The sequence below is a fragment of the Perca fluviatilis genome, chromosome 1, assembly GCF_010015445.1.
Source record: "Perca fluviatilis chromosome 1, GENO_Pfluv_1.0, whole genome shotgun sequence".
NCBI classification, from domain to species: Eukaryota; Metazoa; Chordata; class Actinopteri; order Perciformes; family Percidae; genus Perca; species Perca fluviatilis.
In genome coordinates, this window is record NC_053112.1 from 18,956,453 (window position 1) to 18,982,346 (window position 25,894).

At 43.8% G+C, this 25,894-nt stretch overlaps 2 protein-coding genes across 3 annotated transcripts; one reads left to right on the plus strand and one right to left on the minus strand.

Moving 5' to 3' along the window:
- Positions 1 to 1,804: 1,804 nt before the first annotated feature.
- slx4 (SLX4 structure-specific endonuclease subunit homolog (S. cerevisiae)) lies at positions 1,805 to 14,727 on the plus strand. 2 transcript variants are annotated; one of them, XM_039791035.1, is made up of 14 exons: positions 1,805 to 2,055; positions 2,224 to 2,815; positions 3,346 to 3,544; positions 3,693 to 3,911; positions 4,278 to 4,516; positions 4,757 to 5,052; positions 5,320 to 5,545; positions 7,048 to 7,247; positions 8,103 to 8,249; positions 8,738 to 8,907; positions 10,162 to 12,575; positions 12,927 to 13,026; positions 13,256 to 13,579; positions 14,183 to 14,727. In XM_039791035.1, exons 2-14 carry the CDS (start codon positions 2,365 to 2,367, stop codon positions 14,559 to 14,561), a joined length of 5,364 nt encoding a protein of 1,787 aa, XP_039646969.1. In that variant the 5' UTR covers positions 1,805 to 2,055; positions 2,224 to 2,364; the 3' UTR covers positions 14,562 to 14,727. The 2 variants fall into 2 exon arrangements, with proteins under 2 accessions (XP_039646969.1, XP_039646927.1); XM_039790993.1 differs by having other exon boundaries at positions 1,806 to 2,055; positions 2,295 to 2,815.
- A 790-nt stretch (positions 14,728 to 15,517) lies between these two features.
- On the minus strand, positions 15,518 to 25,866 carry mcrip2 (MAPK regulated corepressor interacting protein 2). Its single transcript, XM_039791367.1, has 5 exons — positions 25,235 to 25,866; positions 24,984 to 25,053; positions 22,315 to 22,448; positions 17,716 to 17,823; positions 15,518 to 15,971 (listed from the first exon to the last, which is right to left on the minus strand). Exons 1-5 carry the CDS (start codon positions 25,287 to 25,289, stop codon positions 15,901 to 15,903), a joined length of 438 nt encoding a protein of 145 aa, XP_039647301.1. The 5' UTR covers positions 25,290 to 25,866; the 3' UTR covers positions 15,518 to 15,900.
- Between the last annotated feature and the right edge of the window lie 28 nt (positions 25,867 to 25,894).

Sequence of the window (25,894 nt, forward strand, 5' to 3'; positions counted from 1 at the left end):
GAGACATATTAAGACCAGGTGCTATCGTTATCAGATCAAAGAGATGTTTATAAACATGGGCCAGGCTCTTAGTAACCATGACAACCCTTTCACAGACAGTCTACTGATTACTCCAGGCTTGCTGTAGGAGTCAACTAACTAGACTAACTATGATCATCAGGCTAGATCATTTGTGTTCCACTTCTGTCTGTCTGTCTGTCTGTCTGTCTGTCTGTCTGTCTCCTTATCTGTCTGTGTCTCCCTCCCTCCCTCTGTCTGTATCCCTCCCTCTTGTCTCCCCCTCTTTCTCTATGCCTCCCTCCTTCCTTCTTTCTCTTTTCTCTGTCTTCCTCCCTCCTCTCTTCCCCTCCTTCCTTCCTTTAGTCTCCCTCCCTCTGTCTCTCCCTCCCTCTGTCTCTCCCTCCCTCCATCCTTCTCAAACTTCCTCTCCTTCCATCACCTTTCTCTGTCTGCTCTCTCTCTCTCTCCCTCCCTTCCTCTCTCTCACTCCCTCTCTCCCTTCCTCCTTCTGTCTCTCCCTCCAGGGTCATTTGTGATTTCATCCATGTATATAGCCCGTTTCTTTTCAGCCAATATATCCACCTCTCAGCTCTTTAGGCTCATGCTTGTTTGTTCTACGCAATGGATATGGCTGATAATAATACAAAGTCTTTAAACTTTCAGCCTTTTTAATCAATTTTAGTCAAAGTTGCTCTCTTCCTCAATGTTTCTATCTTTCCTCTCTTTTTCCTCTCCTCTTTTTCCTCTCTCTCTCCTTCTCTCTTTCCTCTCTTTCTTCTTGTTAAGCCCCATTCTTTTCACCTAATATATTTCACATCTCATCTCAGCTAGATTTATGCTGTTTCTATATCTGATAATAATAAAAATATTTCTTCCAGCTTTTCTAACAAGCTCTTCACTTATGTAGGTAATGCAGTTTAGCTTCCAACTCTGAAATTTGCCAGATGTTTCAGCAGTGCAGTGCAATGCATTTGAGCTTTAAGATTTTTCATACAATTTGTTTCATATTTCTGCATATGTGAGTCATTATCTGTTAGAAAATCTACTCAGACCTCACAATGTTCTACACATTTTGTCATTATTCAACCTTTAAAGCAAACAGTTCAGTTTAGCGTCAAATATAGCTGTTTAATGAAATTCATACTTCTTAAAACGATTTCCACTTTTTCAACTATTCTTCAACTTCAGCTAAAGACCTCACAATGTTCTACATATTTTGTCATTTTTCAACTTTTATAGCCAACAATTCAGTTTAGCGTCAACTTTGAACTTTTTAACGATTTCCACTTTTTCAACTATTCTCACTATTTCAACTTCTTCTTACAGATTTAAGCTATTCATCCAGTTAGCTTTAGCAATTCAGCAATTCAGCATTCCCACGCATTTTCTGCAGGAAATGCATTTTCTAGTTTACATATGTGGTCCCTGTGCAAGGGAGATAAAAGGACAATATAGACAACCGTAACAACAAACATGTGACAAGCATTACGTCACGTATAAACCAGAACACAAAATATACATTCCATAAAAAGATCAATGATCACATAGTTGATTCGCCTTCAGCCAAGTCTTTAAGGACATTTTAAAACTGTCCTTAAAGACTTGCACAATATCTAATGTGAAGTGGAATTAAGTTCCACTTTTCTACAGTAAATTAAAAAGCTGATTGACCAAATTTAGCAATATTTAAGTATTACTTTATTTACCGTTTTTTTATTACGCTATGACATCAATGATGTAAAGAAATCCAGGGATATTATATCGTGCATGTTATATACTCCGGTACAGTAGGTGGCGGTATGCACCTTATAAGTGACGGCTGCAACCCGCCATACAACCAAAAGAAGAAGAAGAAGAAGAAGAAGAAGAAGAAGAAGAAGAAGATTACTTTTGAAATGAAAACAAACCTCACTGGCCTTTTGGCTGTGTTATTAACCATATAATTGATATATAATGCTGTGGGTATTTTAAAATCAACGAGACTCGCCATTGTGACAGAGTCGTGAATGAGCAACGATGAGGCGGAAAGCTAAAAGCTGAATTCATCAAACCTGGGTGAGGATAAAGTGTTAGCGTTGGCCAGCTAACGTTAGCTAGCTAACGATAACTGCTTTCTGTCTAACTGATATTTCCACTACAAACAGCTACGCTTTCAAACATTATTTGTCAGGAAATTATCCCGAATACAACATCATTTGTAATTAAACTGTCCATCTGTCGCAGGGACTCTTATTGGTCCATAAACCCAACTTTGGACACCCAGTTGCTCCATCTTTAACCAGCTCTCTTTGCAGGCTGGTCGTTACAGCTGGGGACATGCTGGGACATGCTTGGCCTTTTTAATGTGAGACAAAGTGCACCATCATGGATGACTCGGACCAGGATTTTGTAGATCTCTGCTCAAAGCTGCTAAAACGAGTCCGCAAGAAACCAAGTGAGTCCAGACAGGCGCGGAAAGCAGAGCATCAGCCCTCCAGTCAGGCAAGCGATGGAGACAGAAGAAAAAACAAAAGAGCTGCAGACTCTGGGTCTGCGTGTGCTGGGACCCAGCCTGTCTGTACTGGTGCAGGTGCAGATGAGCATGTGGTTTGTGGAGGGACTGGACATGATTCAGGAGATGCCGAGTCGTCCGCTGTGCCAGCAGCAGCACCAGGACCGAGTGCTGAGAGATGTTTGGCAGCGAAAGACGAAGTACTGCACAGAATGCAACAGTTCAAGCGAGCCAGTCCACAGAGGATGGTGCACAAGGACAGCAGCAGGCCAAAAAATCATGAGGACGACTGTGTCCCCCCTCCACCTCTGACACATAGACAAGGTGATTATGCTCTTAGCACAGGTTGTTAGCATGCAGCCACTGTTGCCATGTGAACAGAGGGAATACAGATGTGGTTTTCTCTCTCTGCTTTTTCAAGCCTTTTTAAAATATGTCATTATTATCCATGGTTGAGTTAATACAAGCTGCTTTGTCTTTTCACATCTCTGTGATGCATACAGTAGAGGTGGCTGATATTGAGTGAATCTCAACATTGTAATCCAATACTGCTACTGCAGCAGTATTTTGATGATGGGCTATCTATCAGAGCTTTTAGAAGACATTTACTAACACGGAGATTGTGAGAAAGGATATGGATAATATGCCAAGCAGATAAAAACATCCAGTGTTTCATTCATTCAAATAGAAAAGTGTAACGATTTCAGACTGTATTGTAGCTCTTAAGACTAAGAAAAGTCACAATATTTGATTAATTTATCATCAAGCCTAGTTCTCATATCCAGTTCAAATGTAAGCTTAGCACATCCTTGTATCCCTATGTGACAACTCCCGTGTGTACCTACATACTCCAGAGTCTTTCAGCCCAGATCTCCGCCCTGAATCCCTGGACAGCGATGAAGCTCTGGCCCTGCGGCTGCAGCAGGAGCTGGACAGGGAGGCAGCAGAGGCCCAGACGGTGGACCTGGAGGACGGAGGCCTCTTCTTCTGTCAGATCTGCCACAGAGACCTGTCACATATGACACCTGAGGGGCGAACACAGCATCTCAACAGGTTTGGACACATTGTAGGCCTTTTGAATGATGCTTTTACCCAGAGTGATTTCCAGCAGACAAATTAACTTAACACTTCTTGACTGCAAGTAATTGACAAGTGATAAACAAGTGGACCCACTGAAAGTGAGAATGATGCCTCTTTGCAGGTGTTTGGATGAGAGCGAAGAGAGTGCCCCAGCCCCCCCTCCTCCACCTCCCGGTGTGCCTGACTGTCCCATCTGTGGCAAGAAGTTCAAGTCCCAGAAGAGTCGCTTGGCCCACCTGAAGCGCTGTTCCGCAGACATGGGTGTCGCTCCGGTTGTGCTGCTGCAGGCTCTGCAGAGACAGACTGAGGAGACCCCCAACGTCCCCACCGCTAACACACTGTGAGTCAGCCTCAGGTGCTTCAGTCCGGGCCGCAACAAAGTACCTTAATATAGCTCTGAGTTTTCTGTCACTGGCAAAAGTTGATGCACCTGCTCTATGAAAATTTTTTGCATCAAAATTTGGCTGATGATGATCCACACATGGTCCGAGTTTCTCTGATAGCCCGGGTCTAAAGGTTGCATATGATTAACAAATGGAGAATGTTGAGCTTAACCTGATCATGTTTCATTTCTTGCCAATATTTTCTTGCCAATAAGAATAGCTTGCCTATTACCTAACAAAGTAGTTTTATTTTTAGTATGTGTACTTACAGGGCTTAATCACACCTCTTTCTAGCCTTTTGTCTATTTTTTCCCCCGCTTCAGCACACAGACTGGTGGAACTAAAAGAAAATGCCCATCCAAGCCAGGCCTACCAGTGAGGAAGAAACCCAGGAAGAAGACTGCACCCCTGGACGAAGACACCATGGTGGCCTTGGCTCTGTCCTCCTCCCTGCTGGAACAGGAGCAGCAGGGCGAGAGGGAGCCAGAGAGGCACTCCCAAACAAAGACGGCTGCCTCTCACCTCTCCATGAATCCAGCGTTGAAGTGGAGGCCAGACACGGGTACCGTAACATCCCTATGTTATCTGTGTGTCTGCATGTGTGTTACCTTTGGCAAGGCCTGAAGCAGTGTATACACCACAACACAAAATGAAAGGCACAAACTATTGAAATTATTGCTTTTTTTAACCTAAAGCCATATATATATTTATTAGACAAAGAAATGTGGGATTATACTTCTCTATGCAGGTCTGCAGGTACATCATCTGACCCCTTCTCTCTCCTCTGCTCATCTTGGTGCAGGTAAGGGGCGCGGAAAGAGGAAAAAGGGCGCCATCCCTCGCCCTCCTCCGCTCCTCCTCGTTCAGGATGCCGAGGTGGCTCTGGCGAGGCTGCAGGAACGCGTTTCTGCCCTCCTCCTACGCAGTCGGCCCCCCTCTCCCCCCACCCCGACCCGCTGCCCCAGCAGTCTGCCTGGCTGGAGCGGTGCTGCCCCCCTCTGGCAAAAGAGCACACTACAGGGCCGAGCCTCCACCCGTCTGTCTGATTTCTACACTCCAGAGCTCAGTGAGTTCATCACGCCTTGGGAATCGGCAACGGTAAGAGAGACCAGAGACATGTTTGCATACTTTGTTTTACTTATGCCGCTCAAGATCGAGAACCACACTCTGTCTGGTAGTTCTGTCCTATCCTAGGTGGGGGGGGGGGGGCATCTTTTGTCACATTTTTTCCCCCCGGATGAGTTTGCATCCCTGAGGTTAAAAACGTGTGAAACTCTGAAAGGGAGATAATGTATCAGTAACAGCTGCCAGTGGATCAAATCCCACAGCCGCGTTAAAATCGATACTGTTCTCCTCCACTTCTAGACCGATGCAGCCACCTCCAGCACCGTCAACAAGCCTGCGTCTTCTGTCCAACCTTTGAGCGAAGGAACTCCTGTCCCAGTGACCAGGGCCTCCACGCTGCCCTCCTCCTCTCAGACGGCTCCCTCCACGCCGGGGACTGGGCAGCTCCTGATGGACCTGATGGAGCTGGCTGAAGATGGTGTGACCCTCACCCAGTATGGTCACACTGCTTCGGGCCCTGACAAAGGTACACGAAGAAATCTGTACAAATATATCTCGATGGTAAATCAATTTTTAAAGCTGCTGTAGGTAAGATTGTGAAGAGCCAGGACTTTGCTAACAAATTTGAACATCGACAACTTCTCAGTCCCTCCCCCCTTTCTGCTGCAGCCCAAACCGTCTCCTAAGCCCCTCCCACACAACGGAGTTTGACAGAACTGCCGGCATGTCAGACAGACAACATTTTCAATAACTAAACACTAACACAATGTTAACTTTACTCACCAACAGTAAAACGATGCTAACTAGCAGGCTAGCGTTAGCCATTTCAGCATCATATCTGACCGACGACTGTGCAAACGTTACTATTATCCTCACCAACGTAGCTTTGTGGACTTTTGACTACTAATAACCAAGTGAAAGATAAATCATTCATGGTAATTATGTTACCTGTCGAGAAGAAATGTGGCTACATCTGCATCATTCTTCAGATCTTTAAAATCCCGGAGCTCTCGCTACCTCTGAAAAGCCACTCCAATATTCACCCGAGTTTAGGGAAACCTTTCTGCAGCTCGTGCGCAGGGAGGGGGGAGGGGAGAACGCTATATATGCGTGTACATGCCTGAGCAGTGATTGACAGGCAGATAGACCCCCGTGGCCCTGATTGGAGAAAATCAAGCGGGAGCGGTGGAATTTTGCCAATCGCAGTACAGGCTGTAGGTGGTGCCAGAGGAGCTGGATTTTTTTTTATATTACATAATTCATGTAGTTCTACTGAAACATAGGGTCAGTTTCAGCAAATGTGACAGAAAGTTAGTTTTATAAGACTTACCTACTGCATCTTTAATTCGTATTTAAATGCACAGGCAGAGAAAACTGACATTTGCTAATCTGCAATGTTTTTATGTCCTTTTGCTGTGGTTGTAAACCCTTCACTATGCATTAAGACATGTTTGCTATGTGCTTGTTTTCGTGCCGTAGCTTCTCACGAGCACAGTCAGTTGGGTTTCAAATAATCTTGTGCAAAGTCCACCAAAATATTTTTGTTTCTCCAAAGTGATGTATCCTTTGGTATATACAATACACCTAGTGTTCATTTTTGTTTGTTTATAGTTGTACCCTCTGAATATTGCGATTCAGTGTTTATTTTGAATATTTAAAAAAGAGTGAATATGTACTTTTTATTTATTTATTTATTTATTTTTTTTTACTTTGTATTACCAGAAGCATTTTCTGAGCTGTACTTGACACAAGAGGATTAGTCTTCTACTGGCTTAAAACACAAAAAAAACTTTTGGAAGGGTGGGGAGAATCTGGGTGAAAATCACTGTTCTGGTTAAGAACTCTGTGTAAAACAGCAAACCTTGATTATACTGTATATCCCTTCTAAATGTATTTGTTAAATTTCAATTTTTGAATTCAAGTATACTGCTACACTGCAACCCATGGGAGAAACGCACCAATCCAAGTAGTTTAAGTAGTGTCTTAATTGGTCATCAGTTTGGGTCCTAAACGTCTTTGTTCCCACAGACAAGCGGGCCAGTCAGATCCCAAACGTTCGTCTGAGCGGCTTCGTGGTGGTGGAGGAGGAGGAGGAGGAGGAGGAGGAGGCTGGCCTCTGCGCGAGCGGCTTCCTGCCAGAAGCGACACATTCAGAGGCCGCTCGCAGCCGAGCGACGAGGACGGTGGATCAGCCAGGGGCAGACGAAGAGCGAAGCAGCCTCCGATCAGTAAGAGCACTCGTTATCACACTAATTCTTTCAACCTGGATCCCGATGTCTCATCTTTTATTTCTTTATTTCTGTAGAGTAATTCTTGTCTTTCTTAAGGCAGTTGCACACCAAGCCTGTAATCGGCTGTCGGACAGTCTGGCGAGGTCAGTGACTCGAGTCTGTTCGGTGTGTTCCGTGCCGTCGTCCGTCCGAGGAGCCTTCGGCCTTTATTTTGGCCGACCTGACTTGTTGTGTTGGAGGGCGGGCAGTTGGACTCCATGATCAATCTTATTGGTGGCGTGTTAACCCGGAAATGATGAGCCGAATGAGCGTGACTAAGCCTCTCAAAATCTGCTGAAAATCTTTTAAACTGACCTTTGTCGATCTGAAATGAAGACAGATTCAGCAACTGCACGGCCTATTTCTCGCTTAAAATGTTTTCAGAAACACGTTTCGGTGAACTGTCTGTGTAAAATATGAGATCGTATTCTGAACGAGTCGCCATTATGCCCGGTTGAAAAATCCGGGAGCAGCCAGACAAAGTTTTCTTTTTTTGGGTGACAATACAGATTAGCGCCGCCTGCTGTTATGGAGATGTATTACACACTCAAGTTGGCGTCGCTTCGGTGTGTTCTGAGGCACTTTCTGGATCTCGGGGAGTCGACTGATCAGTCCTGAGTGACGGTCGGCCGTCGGGTTAGTGTGTCAGGCTTTTTTGTATTATTATTATTTTTATTTTATTTATTTATTTTTTCTCAGGACTCCAAAGATATTTTCCAAACTGAGATGACGCACGCAGTATATTATGTCTCTTGTCTTGTGTCTTTTACGTATTCATTCTGCATTGCACTGAGCCCAGTGTTTCCTCTGTAGGTGGCACTATCCAGACTGGCATCAGAGCTGAGCAGCATGGTGAACAACGCTCAGCTCAGTGACCTGCAGCTCCAGGTGGACAGTGGAGAGATCTACTTTGCTCATTCCTTCATGGTGTATGCCCGATGCCCCCTGCTGGCAGAAATGGTAAAATGTATTACTGTGTGTGTTGCTAAGCACAGCCCTGATAATATAAGAACCAGGACTGCATACTTCACTGTATGTCGAAATCTATTTTCATAGCTGGCTTTTAAATAATAGATGTAGTATAACTGGAAGTTTTAAAGGGACATAAAGACTAAAGTCTTTCACAATACTGGACAGCCAGCAGTTTCAGCTTCTCTAATTAGGCCGAGCAGAGGCTTTCCAGTGGATTTGTGGCTTTCCAGTTTAGTCGAAAGGATCTTAGCAGTGATTTGTGGACCTGTTAGTCTTCATACAAGGGTATTGTTGTTTTCTTGAGAATTTTGTACTCGAAGGAATGTGTAATGTGTGCGTGTTTTTTTTTTTTTTTAAACTTACCCAAAACACTTTGTAATGGACAAGAATCTTTTTTCTAAATCATAGTTTTAAATACTCAGTCAAGGTCTACATCATCATCATATTTTTCCCTTGTTCCTCTGCTCCTCTCACAGGTTCATGAAAGTGGTTTTGGGGTGCAGGAGGCAGGCGTGCCTGCAGCTCAGAGGGTGCTGATGAATGACGTCCCGGGACAGGCGGTGTTTGCTTTACTGCAGTATCTCTACACAGCCCGCTGCTCCATCCCCGCATCGCTTCGGCCTCACGTACTGGAGCTCGCATCCAGGTTCGTATGCAGTATACGAGCCAGGACATTTATACATTTTAGTCTTAGATTCAAAACCAATTTGGTCCACCTCTGGGTCAAGCTAATTTGCTGACCTTCAGTTTTCTGTACTGATGTGTTGTATCGTATGTTGAGCAGCAGAATGTATTGCTATTGTAAAGAAATCAGAGCTGCTTTGCTGTGATTCTGTGTACTTGTTTCTGCTGTCTGACTTTCAATTCCCATAATCACAGTAAAGAGAGTCCGCTCAGCTGTTACTTAACAGTAGGGCTGGGTACCGTATTTGGTACTTTTTAGGCACTGACCGAATTCAATTAAATTCAAATCACTTTATTCATCCCCAGGGGGCAATTAAATGACACAAAGAGCAGCATATTCCACCACATACAGTACATTGCCTCTATAACAGGTGTCTTCAAGGTTTTTTAAGCCAAGGATCCCTTCACTGAAAGAGACATGCGCAGGGACCCCCTACTACATATATTGTATAAAATTAAGTTGCATATTAAACTGGACCTACAATAACGTGTGGCCATACATTTTTAGTGCATAGAATACTAAGCTATTCAATTAATAATTGTTGGCATGATTTTAAAAATCATCTTTTAATGTAAAACATACATGTGGCACAGTAAATCCTTAGGATTAACTGTACTCATGGATCTTAGTGACTTACTTATGGGCCAGTAAGCCTATTATCAGTGGTGTTTTTTTTTCACAAATTGTGAAGCTGATTTATATTTGCTAATATTGCAAATAATATGTTTGATTCATATTAAGATATTAAAATTTTTCTTTGAAAAAAGAAAAGAAAAAAAAAACAATAATTTGGCGGGCCCCCTACAGTAACTCTGAGGATCCCCTAGGGGTCCCTGACCACCTGTTGAAGATCTCTGCTCTATAGTATCGAAAAATGCCTAGTCATTCAATAGCAAATTTCAATACCTAAGAAGTAAATCCCATTAGCATCAGTGAGCCAATAAGCATGCAGCATGCTTCTACCAAGATCTTATAATGCTGGCGATTGGCTGTCTAACGTTACACGTCGTGGACGCAGGCAGAGAAAACTCTACGTTACGCACGTAAGAAACGACACATTCGCACGGTGTTTGTATCGGTACCGGTATCAAAATTGACCCAGCCCTACTTAATAGTTCACAATGGCTCAAGTTCCAGATATATCAAAATTGTTTAAACATTCCTAAGTCTACATTGTTTGTCGGTATTGTTTTTTAATATATACGTTTTTAATAGGTTTGACTTGCAGGAGCTACGGCAGCTTTGCGAGCTCCGCCGGGACGATGCAGCGACTCGGGGAGACGAGGAAGATTACGTGAACCGGGAGGAGAACGTGAACAACCAAACGCAGCAGGCCCTCACGGAGCTGCTCCGCTCCATGTGGGACGAAGAGGACGAAGACGGCGAGGGCGTGGATACAGGCGGAGGAAGGGACGAAGGGGGAGAATTGGAAGAAGATCATCAAGCCGATGGCCTCGCGTCAGGTGACGGGGAGATCCGTGAGGAGAAAGTGAACGAGGAAGAGCTGGAGGAGATCTACGAGTTTGCCGCCACTCAGAGAAAGCGAGAGGAGGAGGAGGAGGAGGAAGACAGCAAGGAGGAGATAGAGGAGGAGGTAGACGGGGGTGAAGATGGACAAGAAGTGTTCGCAAAACCCCAAAGAATCTCAACGGGCTACAGCGTAAAAAACCTGCAGCCGGACCCCAGCCTGGACCGCAGCTACAGTCGCCTCTTCTCCGCCTCCTGGGGGGTCTACGAGGAAGAAGGTCCTTCCTCCTTACCTTCAACTTCCCGCCCGGGTAAGACCCACCCCCCTCAATCCCACCAACCCCAGTCCCCTGATAAGCTCGCCTCTAAACTGTCCGGCAGAACTTTGCTTCAGTCTTCAGCGAGCGTAGTTGATGAGCTTTCTCTGAGCCCTCCACCCTACTCCAACCTACCCCTCCCGGGTCAGTCCCCTGGTCCGCTGGGTGGCCGCGGCGGCGGGGGCGACAAGGGAACGGACGGTCTCAGCCGAGGACCCCAACGAGCTTGTGTCCCTCTTTCTCCCGAATCGCCTCGGGAAATGAAGGAACCCGAGCTCATAGTTTTGTCCGACTCAAGCGAGGAGTTGGAGGTCGCTCCTAGTCCCCGCAGTCCTCCGCCACATTCCCATCCCCTCGCCGTCCACAAACTGCAGAGCTACACCCGGGTCAAACCCCGGCCAATCCCGAGAGCTGATGAACCCACGCCGGAGAATAAGCGGTCCAGTAGCTTAGAGTTGAGTCCCGATGATCCATCTGCGGCGCCGGTTCACAGTCATCAGGGTCCCTGGTGGGAGCAGGCTCCAGCAGACTGTTCTCCGGAAGTGTCCTGGCTGATCCCTTCCACGCCGCTCCAGCCCGGAAGAAGCACGACGACGACCAGCTCCACTCAGACCAAAAGCAGCATGTGCCGGACACAGCTGTTCCCTAAAGGGCACACCTCCTCGCCGTCGGCCTCGGTTTTCTCTTCTCCTGCTTTACCGTTGAACAACGGGCTGCAAACGTCCAACAGTCCGACCGGAGTTTGTGCCCGCGTTGGCCCAACGGAGGACCGTGTTCCCAAGTTAAACCTGGACGAGACCCGGAGCTCCAGCTTGGATCTCAACTTTTGTTCTAAAAGAGCAAGCAGTTGTGATGCGAGTAAAGCGAGAGGAGTTTCTGCTCTCCCCCCGTGCCAACCCAACGTCTCAAAGAAGGACACACCTGTCCACATGCAGCCGCGTCCTTACAGCAGCACTCCTCTGCACACAGAGCGCCACATGGCCCCCGTTCTTCCCGCCGGCTCCCCGCGCCGCAGCAACCTCGATAAGAGCTGGACAAGTCCAGGAAGGGATGGGGCGCCATCGGAAAGCCTGGAGGAGACAGAGCTAGGGAGCTTTTATCTTTCCCCCGTGTCTGAACCTTCAGATCCACCCTCGTCTTCCTCTCACAGAGGTCCTCAAAGTTCACAGAGGCACAGCGTGTCCTCTAGTCGTAGCCTCCGCTCGGTTGAGTCCAGCAGTCACAACAGCACGGGGCCTGAGCTCAGGAGAAGGGGAATAAGAAATGAGAAGGTAGGAGAGATTGAGTGCGAAAATGAAGCCACGGGTGACGAAGGTGCGCGGGATAAAGCGGAAGCCGGAGAGGCAGAAGTTGCTGAATCCAGCTTCCAGCAGAGCTTCGCGGCCATGGACGAGCCTCCCATAGCGTTCAACGACTCGTGGGGTTTCGACGGCTGCGTAGACGCGGAGGCCAACCCGGGATGCTTCAGCCTGAGGCTGGAGGACAGCGGCGCGTCCAGCCAGCAAGGCGAGCGCAGCCTGGGACAAGGAGATCCAGCCAGGTCGTCCTCCTCTACCGGCCGCCAGCCTTCGCCGTCCCGTCCCGGTGTCCGTTTATCGAACAGCCACGGCGGTGTGGCGGCCTCCTCTCCATCCAAAGGCCACAGTACGCCACCCCACGCCAGTGTACAGGCTCATACGGGCCTTTCCTTCCCCCCTCCACCACCTGACCCCCCCACCCACACCACGCCAGAGAGGATCCACAGCCTCCTGGACTCCCAAATATGGGACAGTTGGGAAGAGGAGGAGGAGGAGGCTCTTCCTCTCTCTCAGAGGGTGAATCCTGCCACCCAGCTCAAAACACCAAGTAAGGAGTCTGTCGCCGCAGTACTTTTCTGTAATTTACTAGAATGCAGAATCTGAAGTTTTGTAAAAAGACCTCCTACTAAGAGTTATTCTATTTATTTCTTTTTAGCCCAAAACATGCAGACATACGCTAACGCTAACTCTCGCAATGTTAGACTAAGGGGAAAAAGCTTCGGGGGGGGCGCGGGGTGTGGCTCTAGGTCATGGTGCAAAGGGGACCCTAAGGTGAAATTACTCCGAACCATCCCATTAAAGAGTAAAACTGTAGCTGCTTTAATGGAGTCACGTTTCCTCCATTAATATGCACATTTCTGTGGTCTTGAACAATGTCTTCCTGTTCGTGTCTCATCAGCGTCATCGCACAATAAAAGGCGTCGCACTTTGGTGGCCATCACCCCCCTGCCCCACTACTCTGACATGGACACACCGGAGCTCAAGAACAAGCTCACCAGGTCAGTCGGTTAACTCCTATCCCTGGTGTTAAAGAGAGGGCGAAGAAGGGCCACACGTTTTTTTTTTTTTCTTCTTTCTTCTAATCAAGGCTATTAACTGAGCAGGCTATCCGATTACCTCCCACGGAGTCGCTGTCAACTTAGTCTGTCTGGCTCGGCTCTCCATCTCAGGCTGTTTGTCTCCCGTCCATCTGTTTGTACGTCTGTCCTTACCTTCATCTCTGTGCAGGTTTGGCGTTCGGCCTTTACCGAAGCGCCAGATGATCCTCAAACTGAAGGAGATTCACCAGTACACCCACCAGCTGGTCAGCTCCGACTCTGAGGGAGAGGCACCCTTGGCGGGCCGCGCGGCTCGGACGAAGCACCCGCACACCGGTTCGGAGGTTCCTGGCAACAGGCCGGCCTCCTGCGCCCAGAGAGTGACTTTTAAAGAGCCCAGAGCGCCCGCTGGCGTCTCCCCTCTGAAACCCCGGCGAGAGGAGGAGGCAGAGCTGCTGTGTGCCTCGCAGGGCTCCAACACCTCTTCCACCGCCGCCAGTGAAGAATCTGAAAGGTATTACGTCTACTCAAGTGTGTGGATCATCTCAGGGGTTTGGTAACTGCACAATTCTTCAGGCATCGCGCATGCGTTGTGTATTTTCGGACGGCTCAATCAATATTTTGTACACGCTCAAAATGACACGATCACTAGAAATTCTGTCGCACAACGGCCCAGGCTGTGCTCAGGCTACCAGGGTGGTCTGTCATGCTTTAAAATGTGTTGGTCAAACAAAACAAGATCTATAATATGTATATGTCATGGTGGGCTCTGGGAAATTGTGATGGTCATTTTTCACAATTCTGACATTTTCTTGACAAAACAAAAAATAATGGTTATAAGAAAACAGTTGTTGGATAAAGCTGTAGTTTGCAGCACTCATTCATGATTATGAAATATTTTGTATTTGGAATCAAGTTTCAATTTGTCTCTTGTGTGTTTGTAGTTGATTTTGTAGAGCACATTTATGAGATTTAATAAGAGAAACACTCCTTCCAGCTTCATTACTAATTGGGGTCACAAGACGATGTGTTGTCGCATAAATATGGTATTTTGAAGAAAAAAAACAAACATCCATAAATACAGTATGTGCATCTAAGCACTTCCCTCTCTCCGCAGGTCCAACCCAGAGCTGTGCCTCTCCTCCGACTCAGACAGCGATGGCGGCATCTCTGCCTCCCAGGCAGTGAACCGCCTGCAGGACCGCCTCCGGGCGGTGCGCTCCTTAATCCTGTCTGACCCCCGACTATACGGTCAGATCCTCCAGTACCAGCCTCTGGTCTTGTCCCAGCTCCAGGAGCGACTCAAAGCAGCTGGGATCCGCCTGGGTGCCGCCAAGCTGGTGGACTACCTGGACTCTCAGTGCATCACCTTCACCACGGCCAAACCGGGCCAATCGGCACCCGGCCGCAGGCGGGGCAAGAGGACGGCCAGGGGGGCAAAAGCAGCAGGGGACAGAGGAGTGGGCAGGAAAAGAGCTGTTACAGCCATGATTTGAAACAAAAAAAAAGGTTTACGTCCAAACTGTGATGACAGGTGGCAGGTTTTAAAGGTGCCCTGCCACACAAAACTGTTTTTCCTTGTATTTTTTGAAATATGTTAGGTCCATATGTGTTGTTATGTTGTGAATGTGAAAATGAAGTGCTACCTCCTGTCAGCTCTAGCCACTGAAAAGAAATACGCAGAGAAATCAGGCCAATTACAAAAGCTGGTCAGTCTGACATCATGTTGCCTGAGCTCATTACTATTCATTAGCTCGCCCAGTTGGGCTGGGTAAAGGATTCTGACAGCCAGGCTCTCATTGGCTAGTTGTTAGCCAATCAGATTCAAATAGCTTAGCTCGTTGAATATTGAGAACTGGCAGAAATCGAGCTGAGTCTTTCCGCAGGCTTTCTATACCAAACTAGAATGGCTTGAAACAAGGTAACCAAGGCATTTTTTCCACAAATTTTTTAGAGTCCATGGTAGAACTTCAAACATCACCACAAAGTAATGAAATGTGTGTGGCAGGGCACCTTTTTAAAGTGCTTTGAACATTTGTCTGAAGAGGCCAGTAGAACATGTGTGGTTGTGCTTGGACAGCTGGCACTCGAGTAGACTTTAGGTTTGAACATGTTCTTTTAAACTATGTACAATACAGATGTTTCTTCAGGACCGGTTTTGTAATTTAAGTATTGTTTTAAATGTTGCATTATGAACCTTTTTGTGAAAATTAAAAAAAAAAAAAAAGTAAATGTTGCTGTGGTCCATGTTTGCAATTAGTTCTTTTTGATTAAAAAATAATTTCAGAGTCTTGTCTCAATTTTACACACGCTCTGTCACCTTATGTATAAACATAATCCTATTGAATGAACAGAATAAATACGCTTCAATCAAGTCAGGTTTCATGGAAAAACTCAGTAAAAATGTGGCCTAATTAATAAATTCCATCACGAAGACATTTTTGAAAAACATTTTACTTTTTTTTTTTTTTTTTTTTGCTCTTCAATAGATTTATATCCAAAGATCAGCCAAGACGTACATACAGCCGAGAACACTTGAGAAAGAATGCAGGGTTCTCCCAACTTCTCTCAGATACGTCATTCACGTCGAGAGAGACGGGTCCTTCACAACAGCACAACCTCGAGTCGGCGCTGTCACAGTTCAGTTAGGTCACTGTTGTTGCATCTACAGCAGCATGAAGCACAGGGCATCAAATCAGATTCCTAATTACGCACGACCCTTTTTCACCGCAGATACCGGAGACTTGCTCGCCTCACTTCCTCTCCACCCTCGTGATGCCCTCACGGCGGAGCATCGACGCCGTGCTTCCTGTCCCGCCTCAAAGCCTCAGCCGGTCAGGACAGGTTGGCAATGTTGGCAAGGAAGCGCTGAGCCCACCACTCCTCCAGGTCGATGGGCACAAAGTCTGTACAGAAACAAAGATAGAGGGGACACAAAATTAAAGCATAATCCATATTCTATGATTGATTCATTTTGTTCATTAATTATTCATTTTGTCACATGGATACCAAAGTCAAGTTCATTTTAGAAAGAAACAAGGGATGATCTGTGCAACTAAGTATGGAAGTGAATTCCTATACTGAATTACTTATTACAACTGTTACTATTGTTTTTATTCTGTGTTTCAATCTCATCCAAAAATTTAAAAATAAACTGGACATTTATATTAATTTAAACAAGACAGTCTACAGCCATGCTAGCAGCTCTGTTAGGCAGGGCTTTGAGCTAAATGCTAAAGTCAGCATGCTAACATGCTCGCAATTATGATGCTAACACGCTGATGTTTAGCAGGTACAATGTTTACAAATTGAGTTTAGCATGTTAGCATGCTAACATTTGCTAATTAGCACTTAAAAAAAATAATTTGATTGGAGAAGCATTTGTTTTGCAGGTATTTAGTCATTCACCAAAGTACTGGACAAACTGAAATTATAACCAGATGACACTACATTTAAAATCAAAAGGATCATCAAAGTTATTAGAATTCTTTCGGAGGAGAACATGCATGTCTGTACCAAATTTAATGGCAAACCAACTAGTTGTGGAGACATTTCACTCAAAACCACGGCCACAACTTTCAACCTCATGGTGGCACTGGAGGTAGACCTCATTCCCTGGGGATCGTGAATGTCTTTACAAAATGTTGAGGCAATCCACGCAAAAGTTAATGCAATATTTCAGTCTCGATCCAACCGACAGAACCGTCCATAGAACCACAACGCGAGCGTGGCAAAAAAAAATAATTACTCATTTTGTAACTGCCATTTATGAAAATCTAGTGCCTCAAATCCTCACATCAAATGCTGTACAAACAAGCACTAAGGTGCTGTATTAACCCTACAGTAATTTATCTACTATGCGACAGAAAGTCGCATGGTTATGACACAATCGTTAGCCTATTTTTTACAAAAACGTCTGCTACGGAGTCATAACGGGAGATACAAGGTAATGGAGCCTTTTATACATTGTTGTGTTTCTTTAGAAATAAACAATGGACCAACAATGGTCTTTAAACGCTTCAGATGTAAAGTTATTCACCAAAATGAATGGCAGTCAATGGAATGCTAACGGGAGGTGATGGCTTGTTAGCATCAAAATGTCTACATAGGAGGTACACTTTGCGGATGCTCGCTTACCCCCCTTGGTCATAACCTTTGAGGGCAGCGAGCCACAGAAGGAACCGGAGCAGACAGGTGTGTGTGAGGAAAGACAAGACACGCTACCATCAGCAGTCAGGCCTGGTTTATTATATACTGTATATGGGTTGGGAACATCTGGGGAACAGCCAGTTCTCCATAACCAAATTAGAGTTAAAAATTAAAGCGGACTATTACAACAGTCAACCTCTGGCAGTGGCTACGGATAAAGTTGAGCCAAAAAAACACTGAAACAGATGAAAGCAGCCATTCATTTTTTCCTCTGGTCTTTCAATAACCAGAGGATAAAAACTTGGCAGAATTACTGGTTCAAAGTTCAGGGGGTTATAGAAAGCAGGAAGGAGGTAATCTGTTTGGATGCCATAAAACGGAGTAGTGAGATCAAAATTTGATGAGGGCGGATTTACTTCGTTGTCGTATTCTTTGAAGACTTACTTTCAGCAGGTGAAACAAAGGGATCCCAGTGTAAAAGTGGAGATAGCAGGTACTTACTCTTCATCGCAGCACTGGGAGTCTTCTCAGTGTACTGAACGGGCCCCTGGCTGGCAGTTGACTCCCCACCTTCCCCATCTCCCATCTTCTGCTCCACCTCCTGCCACGCTGCAAGCAAACACAAACCCACACAAAATATATATACGCTGAATTAACTGCAATGCATACTTCAACAGGAATCGGATTTTAATTGCTACCTCCATGTAGGCTTTCATTTAAACGGCTATAAAAACTTAAGTTTTTTTCTACAACATTTCTGAATTTAGCCCTGACACTCTTAACATTTCCGAGACATCACTAAAGAAAGCTTCCACTGCATAGCAGCTGACTTTGACTCGGTCCATTTTTAAGATAATGTAAATAGTTGTGAGAAGGCTAAACTGGTCTGTGGCGTGGGGTTTATTTGCTTAAGGTCTTCACCCTGCGATAAGCCTCAAGGTTTCGGCTCTGTGTAAGGGGTTTAAGGGGGTCGTCATGTTCAGCTGGAGTGAGACCCATCAAGTTTTCCCATCTTAAAACAACTCGACGGAATGTGCCGGAGGGTTTTTTCGTTAGGTGCGAACGGCACAAAATTCACAAAAAGGTCACAAAAGGACGCCACAAAGCAGGCTGTACTGGCAGCGGTCCAACAGTAACACCGATAACTAGTTCATGCTGAGTCAGCTCTGCAAGTCATTCATTTCCACCAGGGCATGAAGTATTGGCCAGCACTGAGGCATGCTGGGTAAACTTAAAGACGGGGTGAGTGGTGCACAGCCGGGATGTTTAATCATTGTTGGGTTTTAATGAAGTTCATCTGTTGACAGTTAGTGGAATTCTTGCAATTGTGCCACATTTCTTTTCTTTTGTGCAGCCATTGTTCAAAGTGTGCCGGTATATATATATATATATATATATATATATATATATATATATATATATATATATATATATATATATATATATATATATATATATATATATATATATATATATATATATATATATATATATATATATATATAAATAAAAAAATACACACACATACATAAATATACACAGCCTCATTTGGTACACTGTACCAAAATGTGCACAGAAATGGGGTTTGAGTTACTGCAAAACTTCTGACTTCTTAGGAGGATACCAAGGACTTGGTAAGAAACTAATGAATGTACATGAAACCTACATTGTGTAATTTTTTGGAGTTCATTCTTAGCAAAAACCCCTTTGTTCTTTCACAAATATGTGCTCATTCATGTGTAATTACTTCCAACTAATCAAAGTATTCCTCCATCTTTAAAATACATTAGCCAAAGAGGCACATCCCTCCGCATTTCGCCCTCTTACACCTATTGGCACCGTGACGAATGCCAGGGGGAGATTACTCGCCAGGGAAGCGAAAAAGAGAATTAAAACGACAATGCGACAGGCAAAGCAACAAGACCAAAGTTAATATTGGAGTGGCTAGAACAGCTGCATGTGAACGATGGAGAGAGCTCATTTCGGGTTCAGCCACCGCAGGAGGAAGAGCTATTTGTTTATTTGTTTTCAAGGATAACCCCTTGAGATGCATCATCTCATTTTCAAGGGGGTCCTTTAAGATACAAAAGAAAACATCAAGATGGAGAATCATCATCAAAGTAAATACAACACTAGACAATAACAAACATTTAGATACAACAACATTCACATTCATATACACGCACTCACTAACAATGCTCCCACAAACCTAATCCCTTCCTTTAGCCCATACCAAAATCAAAATCAATCAGTGAGCCATCTGTGAAAATGCAATTACAGAAACAAGGTATAAATATATTTATGCACTTCAGTATCACATGCAGGTACATAACTGCAAACATGTACAGTATATAAGAAAAACAAGAAGGATCAGAAACAGAAACAGGATGTTTGAAAATAGGTAAAAAGAGATAATTTGAAAACATTAAAGGAAGTTATAGCTCTGAGCGAGCGAGAGAGATTGTTCCAGTCTGATGGTGCTTTAAATTTAAATGCATGACGACCTACTTCTTTGTTAATTCTGGGTACATAAAAGAAGAGCTGATTCATATGCCTTAAATTGTACTGTGTATTAAAAGAAACTAAAAGACATTTCAAATAAGGAGGAAAATGGAAATGAATACACTTAAAAATAAGTAGTAACCAGTGGAATTGCATTCTTGACTTGGGAGCCAGCCAGTTCAAAGACTCATACATTTGGCAATGGTGAGTTCTATAAGGACATCTAAGCACAAATCTGCAAAGACTATTATAAAGTACAGAAATAGGACGAAGATTTGAATCTGTGGTATTCCCGTATATGGTATCGGCATAATCAATTATTGGAAGTAACAAATGAGTTATAATTCTTTTTCGAACCTGTTGTGAAAAACAATCTACAGAGCGATAAAGTGACTTCAATTGGCCATATATTTTCTTGCAGATTGAATTAATATGAGGTTTGAAGGAAAGCTGGTTATCAAGCCAAAGACCAAGATATTTATATTCTTCAACTATTGTTAAATCTGTTTTATCAAGAAAACTAATTGACCAGCATTTAGATATAGGCAAAGAATTCGGTCTATTGCAAAATAACATAGTGTATGATTTTTTTCTATTCAATAGGAGTTTGTTAGAATAAAACCATTTTTGAACTAGGTTAAAGTCAAATTGAAGAGATAATTGGATTTGTGAAATATCAGAACTGGATGAATATATTACAGTGTCATCTGCATATAAGTGAATTAAACTGTCAGTACACATTTGCGGTAAATCATTAATAAAGATCGAGAATAAGAGCTATAAAAAAAATATTCAGTTGGTTGTCATATACAATTTCACCGCTAGATGGGAGAAATTCTTACACAATGTAGCTTTAATCAATTAACGAGTGGTTCAAAGTAATCAAAGAATATACAGTAGATAATGTGAAGATAAGAACACAGTGCTAGCTACTAGGTACTTCTCAACATTGTGGGTCCCTCAGTGTAAGGTGTTACTAGCCATCTCCTATTTTTCACAACCCATCTGACTGTCTGGCTGTATCGTAATTCACTGCTTCCGTTTTATTTTATACAGACCTATCCTGTAAAATGACTACGGCTGCTGAAAATTGAAAAATAGGGCTGCAACTAACAATTGTTTTTATCATCAATAAATAATAATCAATACATTTGTTAATCGATTCATATTTTTTCTATAAAATTGTTTATTTTGTTTCACCAACAGTCAAAAACTCAAAAATAGTCTTATACGCTAAATGGTGCGACGGCTGCGAGCGACTTCAGGCAGCCAACTCCAGCTGCACTGGTGTACACCCACACACACGTGACATGCCTCACTCCCCGTATCATTAACCAAACACACCCTCTCAATTTGGCGGTCTATTTAAGCTGCACAATTTCCCCATCTCCGCCTTGCCAATGCTGCCACTGCCCTGCACCTGTATCGCTGCCCGCTGTTAGCCCCACCACCAGCCCAGCATCCACCTGCAGGCTCCGGCCAGGGGGAAGCTCCGTTATCATCACACAGAGTCTGGCCGCCAAACACAATGTTCTGCTGTCATAATAAACATTTCAAACGTGAGTTGTTCGACTAAACTAGTATACATGAGAAAGAGCAGCAGCAAATCCTCACTTTTTAACAGCTGGAACCAGCAATTTCTTTTTCTTCGCTATTTTTTTTTTTTTTAAATGACAGAAATAACTTGCTAAATTATTTTCTGTTTGTTCCAGCTCTAACTGAAAAGGCCTGTTGTCAGGCACCCTTTATTTTTGACATTTTTAAAATGGGTCAATTTGTGAACCCAAAGTCACCAACCAGCCCCAGTGCAGCTTCTCAGTCAGGACGTTGTTGTAAAGGAGTACAAAAAAATTGTAGAGAATGCAGGACATTATCTGCCCACCACAATGACTATGTTGACATGCACATAATATTCCGGTTTTTGCCCTTATTCTGAAAAAGACGATATTCCGACTAAGCTGTTTACATGGTTAAAGAAAGTGAAAATTCCACTAATATTCACGTTTACATGTAGCCGTGCAAAATAGAATAGATAATAGAAACATATTGAACTGACTGTAGAGCACTTGTTGCTGTAAGAAATAAATTGTGTATTGCACTTTATTTCTGTTCTGTTTCCTTTTATCTGAAAACCGTGTACAGCAAGGTTTTCTTTTTATCTAGTGACTGGTCTATTGTGTATTGTTCTTTATTTTTATATGGTTCTGTGAAAACATCTTCCCAACCCTTGTCACATGACTAATTAATGTTTCGAAGAGGACTGTCCACATTTTTGCTTTAAGAGCCTATAGAAAATGTGTATTGTATTTAGATACACAATTTGTTGCAAATAAAAACAATTAAAATTAATAATGAATGCGATGTGTTTTATTTAGCAAAATTACATTGTGTTGTTCTAACCGATTCAATATTTCCTATATTTCTAAGCAGACTTTCTAGTCTGTATTCTGATAAAAATCCCCTGACCCCCCCCCCCCAACCTGACTGATTATTGGCCACCCCACTTAAAAAAAATCCTGGAATCGCAACCTGGGCCCTGGAGGTCTGCTCTCGTACTGTGACCCACATCCACTCATCTACTGATCCTGCGGCCCTCACCTTCATACACAAATCGGACGTTCTCTTCATGTGCAGGAGTGAATCCCTCTGCTGGGCTGGCGGTCTTCTGTGTGGCTGCACCGTGGTAGCGCTTCCCGTTCAGACGATTGAACACAATCTTTGGGGGCGGAGAGCTGCAGAGATCAGAATGAGATAAATAAATAAACAAATATGTCAGCTTGGGGAGTAGGGCAGCCTGCATCACAACAAAACTGAGCACTCTGTGGGCTGGTTTATCAACTACCTCGCTGATAGGACTCAAGCTACACAATTGAAGGCCTAACGTCAAAATATGTATCAATCTGTAAAGGGGTTCCCCAGGGCTCCATTCTGGGGCCACTTTTATTCACTATTTATATAAACTGTCTGGGGGAAAATGTCCAACATGCATTTTTCCATTTTTATGCAGATGATACTGTTATTTATTGTTGTGCAGCTACCATTAAGAAGGCGTATGAATGCTTGCAAACTGCTTTCGACAGAGTGCAAGCACAGCTTTATCAATTAAAGCTTGTGCTTAATGCTGAGAAGACCAAAGTAATGGTCTTTTCAAACTCAAGAAAAAAGGAGTTAGACTTGAATATTGTTCCTGATCAGGGTAAAACAATTGAGGTAGTTTCATCTTATAAATATTTAGGATTTTTAATTGATGATCACCTTTCTTTTAAGCTTCATATACAGAACCTAGTAAAAAAGTTGAAATTGAAGCTAGGTTTTTTCTTTAGGAACAAAACTTGTTTTACTTTTTCCGCTAGAAAAAGGCTAGTTGATGCCACATTTCTCTCTATTATTGATTATGGTGATCTGTTGTACATGAATGCCCCATCAGTGTCTTCAGATGTTGGATGCTGTGTATCATGGAGCTTTAAGGTTCATTTCAAATTGTAGACCCCTCACTCATCACTGTACACTTTACTTCACAGTAAATTTGCCCTCTCTGTCAAATCGCCAGCTTACTCACTTTTATATGTTCATATACAAAGGCATTTTAGGCAGGCTCCCATGTTACATATCTGAATTTCTCTCTTTTACACAGAGTACTTATGGTTTACGGTCCCAGAACACTATTTCATTGAATGTACCTCAAGCCCGGACAGCGATGTTTAAAAAGGCTTTCATGTTTGCTGCTCCTTCTACTTGGAATGACCTACAGAAAATACTCAAACTACAGTGTCTAATTTCCTTAAACGATTTTAAAGGTTATGTTAAAACCATAGAACATGAGTCCATCCACACGTGCAAATGTTTTAACTAATGGTACTTTTATTTAATTGAAATGCACTTGAGATGTCTTTGCCTCTTTTGTGATTGTTTTGTGATTGTAAATTGTTGTTTTATTTAACATACTTGTTCTGCTATTTTGGCCAGGTCTCTCTTGAAAAAGAGATTTTATATCTCAATGAGACTAACCTGGTTAAATAAAAAGGTGAAATAAAAAAAACACAAGAGTTAAATCTCATAGTATTAGTGAGGGAAAATATGCTGGTTGCCAGTTCATTTAAAACGTCATGGTTGACCTACAGGTTGCTTTGTGTTGACACCATTAAGTGATGCTTTAAACCTCAGATTTAGCATCTAGAGGTTCATTAAAGATACATTCTTGGTATTAACAAACATTACTCAAAGCTTTTTCAGAGATTTAAACCGTATCTCACAGTCTTTATCATCATCAGCAGGGAGTTAAAAAAACACTGATTTGATTACAGAAAGACATTGCTAAGTTTTCACTTTGTTTCATTTGTGCTTAAGTGGGCAGTGGTGCTAAAGGTTAGAGAAGCGAGCTTGGGACCGGGATGTCGCCAGTTCAATCCCCAGACTGGCAGGGGAAAGTGAAAGAGCAGCGATTGTCCCTTCCTCATTACCACCACTGAGGTGCCCTTGAGCAAGGCCCTTAACCTCAACCGCTCCAGTGCAGCTGGCCAGCGGATCAGACTGTGGTTGTACTGGGCAGCTTCCAGGTATGAATGTGTAACTGTGTGAATGCGACAGGTCGTCGTTGTAAATGAGAAATCGTTCTCAATTGACTTACCTGGATAAATAAAGGTTTAAAAAAAATAAAAAATAAAAAACTAAGTGACCAGATACTACTTTCTTTATCCTAAAATGTCAATCTAGAAGCCCTTACCTTACTTTAATTGATCCTGATAGTTAAGTTTACTGCTTAAGTTATAAAAAGCAGTTGATACTTCTTCTGCTTTCAAATTCACCTCAAGTACTGTACTGGAAATTCACTTGCCAGTGTTTTAGGTACATCAAGCAAACCTGTTAAGAGGCGTTGATTCAACTTTGTGTTTATTTTAGAGTATGCCGTTTGTGCTGCTGTTGAATGGTACTGCATTACACTGAGAGGTGTTTCTTATAATTTGTCCAACTCATTTCCATAAGCGAAGTAGAGCTGCTGTAATAGACTTAATCGGTTTTAGATAGGTGCACCTATTAAATGGCAAGTGAGCGTATCTTTCGGGGGTGTTGCTGCCAGCTGGTATTTCCCAGCAGCACATGAAGGCTGGTTAAGTGTCCGATAATGGATGCAGAGACGTTACCCAAGTCACCGACGTGTTACATGACCGCACTCACGGCGCACGTGTTGAATACTCAAACAGCCGGCATCAACATTTTTTGCAAAGTAAAATTAATAATGTAAAACAAGACTTCGAGCAGCTACTTACTTTGATGAGAGCCAAGACGTCGGCTTGAGCTTCAAGTCGCTGAATTTGCTCTCGATTTGTTGCGTGGGACCTTTTGAGACAAAAGTAAAGTTTAATTGTTTCCGTACAGGGTTACCTTTAAACGCTGCGTGTGAACTCTGAACAATTTTAACTGTTGCACTGCAGTGCCCCCAAAACCTCCCTCATGGACCAAAAAGCGATCTGATGTGATGTTACATCATGCGTTTAGATAACGAGATCCATTCACTGACCTGTCCTCCGTTGTGTAACAAGTTTGCTGGGACCTCTGGTGATTGTGTACATCATGTGAACGCCAAGGTATTCTGTAGTGTCTGTGTTTAAAAGGACCTGTCTTTGTCTTCTTACGTATCAGGTGCGCACATTGACCGTCAACTCCCAACTTTTTAGTCCGCTGTCCGCTCCTCCTGACGCAGCCACGATGTTGGAAAAGAAATTCGCGACGCGTCTTATTTTGTTCCCCAGATTAGCTGCTCCAGAGTCGGCCTGACGCTTGCAAGAGACTCGTTATTTTTGCCTGGTTGGGAGTTGTATATTAACAGGCAGCCCGCTGCGCCTCCTAACCAGCAGGTGTTCAGATGTAGGCTACGAAGCGACGGCCGCTGCTCCTGTGAGAGGTTGCGTGTAGGTCATCCAAGGAGAAAGCGGCTCCACAAACCGGGGGATCAGTCAGTCAGAGGCACGGGACTTTCTGGTTCCTGACGTCCGATGACAGTGGCACTCCAGGCCGGGCACTTTACCCTCTCTCCGGTATAGGCTGCTGACTGCGACACCTCCGCTCTCTGACAGAATACAAGGACACTGCACAGTGTGCACACTTTGCTATTTTCATTAGGACGGAAAGCTACAGTGCTTGGCCCACCGTCAAGCAAGCGACAATAAGGAGCTGAATT